Source organism: Podarcis pityusensis, assembly GCF_964106645.2.
Source record: "Podarcis pityusensis genome assembly, chromosome: 16".
Classification (NCBI taxonomy): domain Eukaryota; kingdom Metazoa; phylum Chordata; class Lepidosauria; order Squamata; family Lacertidae; genus Podarcis; species Podarcis pityusensis.
The window spans coordinates 2,157,379-2,166,802 of NC_138041.1; the positions used below are offsets into that span (position 1 = coordinate 2,157,379).

A 9,424-nucleotide genomic window follows, 5' to 3' on the forward strand; every position below is an offset into this window, starting at 1 on the left:
GTCTGGAGGGATACAGGCGAGAGATATGAGGAACGGGATTTACATTACAGTGGTACCTCTGGATGCAAATGGGATCCGTTCTGGAGCCCCGTTCGCATCCTGAGTAGAACATAACACACAACTGTGCCTGCACATGCACAGGTCGCATTTTGTCGCTTCCGTGCATACGCATGATGTCATTCTAAGCGTCTGTGCAGGCGCGAGCGGCGATACCCGGAAATTACACATTCCATTACTTCCGGGTCACCGTGGAGCACAACCTGAAAGCGCTCAACGTGAAGCATATTTAACCCAAGGTATGACTGTATCCCACCACTCACAAATGGGTGGTTGACCTGCATGTGACCGTGTAGACACACAGCGCCGGGAAATAATTAAATTCATACCCAGAAATGAAGAGAGCAAGCTGGACAGTCCTCGTGCCTCACGAGGAGACCCTTCCCAGAGCCCAAAGAGCATGTCTGTGAGGGAAGAGGAAGCCCTGAAGAGACCTGAGGTGCAGTGGGGCTTTGTTTAGGCTGCTCAGCCTCCCCGCCTAACAGCTGATGTGCAAGGTAGCGCAGCAGCAGCAGCTGCTTTCCCATGGGTCCTGCAGCCTCCTGCCAGACCAGAGCCTTAATTCTAGTTGGGGATATTTTTGGATACAGTGGGGTTTTTTTGGTATGGACTGAAGAGAGTGCAGTAGAGAGGACATTTAAAGGGTATTTAGAGCAGGCATAGGCAAACTCGGCCTTCCAGATGTTTGGGGACTACAACTCCCATCATCCCTGACCACTGGTCCTGTTAGCTAGGGATGGTGGGAGTTGTAGTCCCAAAACATCTGGAGGGCCGAGTTTGCCTATGCCTGTTTTAGAGAAGACGAAGACGAAGACGAAGACGAAGAAGAAGAAGAAGAAGAAGAAGAGAGTCTGGATTTGACATCCCACTTTATCACTACCCGAAGGAGTCTCAAAGTGGCTAACATTCTCCTTTCCCTTCCTCTCCCACAACAAGCACTCTGTGAGGTGAGTGAGGCTGAGAGACTTCAGAGAAGTGTGACTGGCTCAAGGTCACCCAGCAGCTGCATGTGGAGGAGCAGGGAAGCGAACCCGGTTCACCAGATTACGAGTCCACCGCTCTTAACCACTACACCACACTGGCTCCCCACTTCAGTGCTCACCACTTCACAAGTTTTCACTTATGCACATAGGGGCCTAGAACATAACTCCCACTTAAGTGGAGTGTCACCTGTACTCATTCAGGAGGGTGAACTGGGAGGAAGAACTATTGAGAGATCTGGAACAACTTGGAAGAAAATAGCAGAGGGGGTGTACGCTACAGGTCTCCGATTTCTTCCCTTTGACTTCCAGTTTTCCTTCATGAAAACGATACCGTTGTTCTTGATGTTGTTAAAAAGTGTGGCTCTTACTGTAACAACTTAATGGTGAGTACCGGCCCCTATTTTCCTAGGAAAAAAGCACTGTGTAGAACCCAGTTCTGCTGGTGAAGGTATGAAAATGACACACACATATACACCCAGTCTATTGAGAGGGGAACAGAGAATTTACATAAACGAAACAGAAGGGGAAGGAGCTACACAATTAGGGAGACAATTAACAGAATGATTGTATTTTACAGAACAACACTATTTTTTTAAGGACGGTAGAAGCCTGGTGATACAAGCAAGTATACAACAATCTTTTAATTCCAAACAGAAGCTTAACACTCACACTGAGAACAGAAAGAGGTAAAATGGGGAATGTAGGGTTGCAGTCAACTAACTCTTTCTTAGAGTAGACCCATTGAAATGAATGGACCTATGTCATTCATTTCAAAGGGTCTACTCTGAGTGGGACTAGAATCCTTTAGTTCAAAGGAAAGGGTGAATACAATAAAATACATAGGAAAAACAGGGTACTTAAACCAACTCAGAGTAGGCCCAGTGATGGGCATGACTAACTTGGGTCCATTAATTTCAACAGGTGGTGTCCAATATTAGCCCTACCCAGTGTAGATCCGCAGATATTAATGAACGCAACTAACTTAGGACCATTATTTTCAATAGGTCTCTTCTGCGTGGTTGGATACAACCCAAAGCTATTAGTTCTCTTTTCAGTCAGTCCGTGGATTTCAACATGTCTGCTCTGAGTAGGACTGATGATGGGAGGATAATAAATTACATGAATAGCATTAAAATTGATTGCGTCAACTGACCCAGCCCAGTCTCGGAAAACTATTAACATTATTAATTTAATAAAATATCTGCAGATCACCATAAGGGCCAAGGGCAGGTCGCAACAATCTAAGTCAGAAGCTGCCCAGAGTGGCTGGGGTGAACCCAGTCTGATGGGCGGGGTACAAATATATTATTATTATTATTAGCATTGAAACTACTTAGAAATGGCTTATTGAAACTCCTTATGGGTCTGCTCTGAGTAAGTATAACCTTGGAGGCAACTCCAACTTCAAAAGCAGCTCAAAACAAATTAGTCACTAGAACAGGGTGGATCCTAAAATCAAATAAAAATGGATCAAAACACATACGCCACTGTCAAAAATGAAACTTTTGCTATGAACAGTGAAATCTGTCTGCAGAATAAGGAGTCACGTTGAGTCACTGGCTGAGATCCCCATGCTTTGGGTGGGAAGGCAAGCAAGCCGTCCGTCCGCCGCCACTGATGTGTGCCCGACTCCTCAGTGCGTGAAAGTCAAATGAGTTTCTCCCACATCCCTGTCATCTTCAAAAAGGCCACTTGGTGGCTGAACAGTACTTCTTCCCAGTGCTTGCGATCTTGACATTTTTGGGAAGTTTCTTTGAGGCCGCCAGGTTTGTGGCGTTACGGGCCAGACTGGGCTGGGAGCCTTTAGTCAAAGAGACCCTGGAGCCCTTTGCCAGGGACGGCCGCGAGCCCTTGACCAAGCTTGGCTGAGAGCCTCTCGTCAGGTTGGGCCGTGAAGCCCTCTTCAGGAAGTATCGCGAGGCCCTCAACGCGCTGAACCGCGGGACCTTCGTCACAACGAGACGAGGCCCCTTGGTGGCACGTGGAAGAGTGCCCTTTGCCGGGTGTGGCTGGGTGCCCTTTGTCACATTTGCTTGTGAGGCGTTGCCTAGGCCTGGTTGTGGGTCTTCGGTTGCATAGAATACAGGGCCTTTTGTCATCCGTGGTAGTGGTCCCTTCGCCACACGGGGTGGTGGGTCATGAATATGTGGCAATAGGTCCTTGCTTGAGTACAGCACAGGGCCTTTGGTCATACGTGGTAGCGGGGCCTTGTTTAAGCATGGTTGAGAGACATTGGTGGGATAAATCACCGGACCTTTGGTCACACGGGGTAGAGGGGCGCCAGTGACACATGGCAGTGAGCCCTTGTTGATGGGGCCATGTCGGCCTTTGGTCATGCCACTGTATGGACATTGGGTCGGCAAAGGTTTCTGATAGATAGCTGTGTGTGGCAGTGTCGGGTTCTTGTTTAGCTTGGAGTACCTGGCTGTATGTGGGTCTGGGTAGACCGTCGCACCTCGTGGTCGATAACCGGTCACACCGGGTGGACAGTAGAGCTGAGCGCACTGAGTTTTCCCACGCGGTGGAAGGGTTTTGTATGCAGGGTATCTTGACCCATAGAACGGGTAGTATTGTGAGCCAGACCGGGGCAGTCTTTTCGAGACAAAGGGTGGCAACGGCCGACCAGATGTGTATCCATAATACGGCACCTTTTGGCTGGCCCGGCGATACCTGCAAGAAGGAATTGAGAAGGTCATCTCCTCAAAGAACATCAAAAGAGGCCTGGAGCTGAATCAGGACAAAGGCCCACTTAGATCAACATCCTATCTTCACAGTGATCAACCAGATGTCCCAATGGAAAACCCACCAGAAGAGAGTGCAACAGCAAGTCTCCCCCACTTGCAAAGCCATCTTTCCAATTGGGCTTACTGGTGTGTTGCGCCAGGGTGCTGGCCTCTCAGGGGTGCCCCAGCGAGTGGGGGAGCTGCACGGCTTTGCTGGCTGCCTCCCCTTTCCCTGCACGCCCGCCAGCTGTGCCCCATCAACCATATGGCTGGCAGATGTGCAGCTTCCTTCCCAAGACTCCACGGGAGGAGAGCAATCCCCGCAGAGGCTTGGGAAAAGGTCAACAACTCTGGGAAACGGGGGGTGGGGCGCCAGAGGGATCTTTGAACCACAGCACCAGATATGCTTAAGACGGCCCTGCCCACATGTGATTCCCTACCACTGGTACCACTCAAGTAGCAGAGGTAAAACATGCAAAGGAATGGCTGTTCTTTCATCATTCTTGATTGTTATTTCCCCAGCAACTCAGGACCGCCGGTCCCATGCAACATAGTTTTTCACAACAAAACATCCCCATCACTTCTCAGTTGTGCTCCCCGCCAACTGCAATTCAGAGACATGCTGACTCTGACAGAGAAGGAAGAACATGATATGTCTAATCCTCTTTTAAAGCCGTTCAAGTTGCCATCTACATATCTGTCCCCATCATTTATTGGTTTCGACAGTCACTACCCCGCAATGAAGTGTTACATGTAGAGATGGGTGTATCAGTGCCCAACAGTGTCACATTTGCTGACGTTCACCCATAAGTTGGCACTGTCCTGTTTACTCAACAACCTGAAATTTCTTCCTATATACATAAAAACGCAAGGCTGTTGTCATGCCGCATGCTTTACCTTTACCTAAGTTGAGAAAAAGGATTTTCTCTCCCGAATTCTGAGTGAAATGTTAGATACTGTATGTGGTGTTAAAAATTTAAATCATCACAAATCTTGAACGGCAAAAAAGAAGAGAAGAGAAGAGAAAGAGAAGAGAAGAGAAGAGAAGAGAAGAGAAGAGAAGAGAAGAGAAGGGAAGGGAAGGGAAGGGAAGGGAAGGGAAGGGAAGGGAAGGGAAGAGAAGAGAAGAGAAGAGAAGAGAAGAGAAGAGAAGAGAAGAGAAGAGAAGAGAAGAGAAGAGAAGAGAAGAGAAGAGAAGAGAAGGGAAGGATTTGGAGAGCTTGGCTTTCTCTCGAGCTCATCCATTTGTCTTTCAAAGCCACACCTGCTTACCGATGAGAGAAGTTCAGTGGAAGACCTGGAGCAGCATCCTCCATGTGCACCAAATCAGGAGCAGAGACAAAGTCACTGGGAGTTACTGGGAAGACGTTACGTAGCAACCTGAAATTATAAAGGGGTGAGTGGATAGAGGAATTTCATAATTTCACATCGTTTTTCAGTGTTATCCAAGTTCCTCTCTGCTTTCCCCCTTTCATAACTAAATCTCACATTTATTGACTGCTTCATTTATTTATTAGAGTATATCTATCTACACACATCACACAAACCAACATTGTTGTTGTTGTTGTTGTTGTTGTTGATAATAATAATAATAATATACCGCCCTATACCCAGGGGTCTCAGGGTGGTTCACAGAATAAAATCAAGATATAAAACCACAAAATACCTAATAAATACAAAAACAACCCAATAGCCTCCCCCCGAAACCACCACATTTTAAAAGGGCATAGGATGCAAATCATTTCAACCAAAGGCCTGGTTAAAAAGGAACATTTTTGACTGGCGCCTAAAGGTGTATAATGAAAGCGCCAGGTGAAATATATTGTTATTTCATAAAAAATATATGTTATGGACGTGTGCAATAAAGTCATTAACACATGAAATGATAACTTCCTAAAACGGAGAATAAATCAAATTAATTCTGTAAAAATGCTTGATGAAAGAGAAATGAAACCAAAAAGTGAAAATGTTCCGGATGGCCTGCAAGCGCCATCTAGGTAGTCAAGATAACTCCAGGACTAGTTTCTGCAAGAATGACCTCATAGATGTTTCTTGTTTTGATCTATGCTAATCGGTTTCCTTCGATGCTCTCTTTGCCTGTGGGCTTGGGACGCATAGCTAATTGGGACAGGGGAGGTTTCTTACACCGACTGCTTGTCAACTCCTCCCGTATCTTAGAGATGGATGAGAATTGGGGAGGGGACCTCTAAGCCAGCGCTGAGTTAATGGCACTACTGGTGACAGCTTACGTAGCTACCTTTGTGTACAGTAGGCAAACTAAGTCCCGAGGGCCGAATCCGGCCCAATCATCTTCTAAAACTAAATCACTCTCTTTCCTTTAGCTGCCAAGCCAGTAATTTGCCTGACTTGTTAGCGAACTAAAAATTTCTCTGTCTCGTTAATCTTGATTTCCACTCCATTTCTTCATTTATTATCATAGAATATTGTGATTGTAGCATTTTAATATTTCTATTTATTTCCATGTTATCTGGCTTCTTATATAATTCTATTTCATTCTTCCTAATCTCTTCTACCACTTCTTGCGCCTTCTTTTCTTTCTGTTTTCTTTGAATTGAGTTTTGCTGTATTAAAAATCCTCTAAGAACAGCTTTGCTGGCATCCCAAATGATTTTTAAGTCAGTATCTTTATTTAAATTGAAATTGAAGAATCAGTGTGTTTTTACACGAGTAGAATGTGTCCTTTTAGTTAAAATGCATCTCTGGGTTATTTGTGGGGCACCCACCCCCCCAAAAAATATAGTCCGGCCCCCCACAAGGTCTGAGGGACAGTGGACCGGCCCCCTGCCGAAAAAGTTTGCTGAACCCTGGCTTAACACATTGGTACCCTGTGGACAAATCTCTCACTGCTTTGATGTCCAACTCAAGCCTGTAACAGCAGTGGGGCTTTCATGCTGTGTTGCAAATTTATCTTTTCTTCTACTAAAGCACTTGACCCTTCTAATTCTGATAGAAACCGTGTTACAAATTATGTTTATTTGTTTGTTTACAAGCTATAAATGGATTTTTCTCAAAAAAAAAAAAAAGGGGGAGGTGGTATTGTTGGAAAAATGCCCTCGGGAAGGGTATCAGGGCATGATACAAATAAATGTTTAAATTACCCAAAAAGGCACATTACAACAACAATACAATAATAAAATGATGAACTAATAATAGTAATAATTGTAATAATAATAATACCACCAAACAATAAAAATCAAGAGGAAGAAAATCATCCCACCAGCTAATAATAGCATAATCTGCCATCTGTGCTCTGGTAACCTCCTGGTTAGATTATGGCAACATGTTATACATTGGGGCTTCCTCTGAAGATGGTTCAGAAACTTCAGCTGGTGCAGAATTTAATGACCATGACTAACTTAAGTAAATTGATTTCAGTAGGTCTACCCTGAGTAGGAATCAGTTGGATATAATCCAATGACCACCCTTCTGTCCCTCCCCCACATACTAGAAAATGAGGTCAGAGAAGGGTATTTGAGACCCATCCTCAAAGGTTTACACCAGGGACAAAATCCTTGGGGGGAAAACATCACTACTAGTCTCATCAAATCTCTTTTAGGCTTCTTAGAAATCCCTCAGATGTTTTCTTCCAAGGAAGGATGTCGAATAGTATTTTGGATGCCACCTTAGGCGCAGTTGACAAACAACATAAAATTGTGCAAGAGTCAGGCACACACCCTTGCAAGATTTTGAGAGGCTTATAACAAGGATTTGGGCTCCAGACCTTCTGTCTCACTGATATATTGCCTAAGAGACATCCAAAATTGCTTCCGATTTCATTCTCCACATCCTGGGAGAAAAAGCAGGCAAAGACCCTCTTTTGTATTCCACCTTGAAAACTCTGCTAGTTTCCACAATGCACACACCACCTCACACGCTTCTTTGGAATCGTTCAGATCTTTTCTCCCAGAGCCAAGGATACAACCAAATTCACAACATGTGACATTTCACACAAATAGCAAAATTCCATCAAATGCTCCAGTTTGGACAAATATACCAGGATGAGAGTCTCACGATGATGCAGACTATTAGACCTTCAGGCGTCCTGGTCCCATTTAGAGTTTGTCTCGAACCAATATCCAGAAATTCAGTAGCAGAGAGTGCACAGAGGGGGAAAGCAGTTCCTAACTTACCTGACTTCCAGACGCAAACGAGTCTGGACAGAAGTGTCAGCAAAGGCTGGGGATGAGGAGAGCTTTTTATGTGGTTTTAAAAACCCCCCTGAGGGACGTGAGGCACTTCTGCTGGGGCGACGTCACTGGCAACCTGCAAATCGTGATCCAGGCTAATATGCTAAGCTTCCAAATGAAGGCTGTTTCTTCCTCCTCCTAAAACATTAAATTAAATTGCAAAGACGTCCACTGGAAGTTCTACTGCCTGCAAGCAGGGCTGTGCCTCATGCAAAATACATGCCACCGATCAGTGACAGCTACTTGTACTTGCTGATCCGAATTCAAGGGATTATCGAGCTGGAAGGTACTTCAGTTTATGTCATCTAGTCAGCCCTACAAACTTTGGAGGGGCTACACAGCAGAAGGCAACTTTCTGCTTAAATGTCTTCAGGAACGGAGATCCCACCAGACTGAGCCAGTCTTTTCCACCGTCTGGAAGCTCTTATTACCTCAGCATCCTGTTCTCACAGTGGCCAACCCTCGATAAAGAAGGACATTTTCGCTGGCCAGGTTTAATTCAAACCTCCTTTGGGGAAGGTTCTCCGGCAGGGTGGAAAGAGAAAGAACTTGCCCAAGTGAAGACCACCTGGTGGAAACCCTCACACATATGATTCTTAATTATAAACTATATGCTGATCTCCGTCAGCAATTTCTAGATCAACTCTGTATCCCCAAATGGAAACCAGAGTTGGAGGTCATACATTTTCTATTACTGGGGAATGATCAGGAGCTTACCAAGTTAGTGGCTAAATATTGGAGATGTTTCAACTTCCCTCCATTTCTTGTTTTCCACTTAAGATATCCAAATTTTCACAAGAGTTTGTTTTGTTTGTTTGCTTTTTTAAGATCTCGTGAAAATTCACCAGCATCTCAGTGCAAAATTCTCCCGGTGCAGGTATCCCGTGGACAACCGGTAGTCTACGAGCTTCATTCAGGTGGTCAGCAGCATCTATGTAAAAATATAGTGGTACCTTGGTTGTCAAACGTAATCCATTCCAGGAGTCTTTTCGACTCCTGGAACTGTTCGAAAACCAAGGTGCAGCTTCCAATTGGCTGCAGGAGCTTCCTGCACTTCAGACGTTCGGCTTCCAAAAAATGTTAGCAAACTGGAACACTTACTTCCAGGTTTGCGGCATTCAGGAGCCAATTTGTTCAGGAACCAAGCCGTTCGAGAACCAAGGTACCACTGTACAGGTAAAAACCATACAGCACTGAGCACTGCACATTACTGTTGCTGCAATGGGGAGAAAAATAATTAAGTGTTCCACCAAGACCCTCAGTGATTTTCAAGAGGAATGGGGTGGGGCGAATGGTTGGGAAACACGGTCCTGACATACCCATTCTTAAATATATGCACCTTTGCAATGCAATCTTCCCAAATACAACACAAATTTGCTTGTGCCGTTTTCATAAATATATGCATTCTTGTGCAAATTTCACCCCAACAGACACATTTTTGTACAAGTTGCTT

General features: G+C 45.1%; 1 protein-coding gene across 1 annotated transcript; it reads right to left on the reverse strand.

The window, feature by feature from the left end:
• Nucleotides 1–979: 979 nt before the first annotated feature.
• LOC308465721 (uncharacterized protein) lies at nt 980–8,045 on the reverse strand. Its single transcript, XM_080985904.1, has 3 exons — nt 7,915–8,045; nt 5,036–5,143; nt 980–3,710 (listed from the first exon to the last, which is right to left on the reverse strand). The coding sequence occupies exons 2-3, from the start codon at nt 5,077–5,079 to the stop codon at nt 2,720–2,722; spliced, it is 1,035 nt and encodes a 344-aa protein (XP_080842030.1). The 5' UTR covers nt 5,080–5,143; nt 7,915–8,045; the 3' UTR covers nt 980–2,719.
• Nucleotides 8,046–9,424: the final 1,379 nt, after the last annotated feature.

What these genes read in the sequence shown, in the direction of transcription:
- LOC308465721 (XM_080985904.1), bottom strand. Translation starts at nt 5,079, where the DNA reads ATGGAGGATGCTGCTCCAGGTCTTCCACTGAACTTCTCTCATCG. An exon ending in CCACTGAACTTCTCTCATCG is followed by an intron (nt 3,711 to 5,035) that starts GTAAGCAGGTGT and finishes TCCTTCTTGCAG; the next exon opens with GTATCGCCGGGCCAGCCAAA.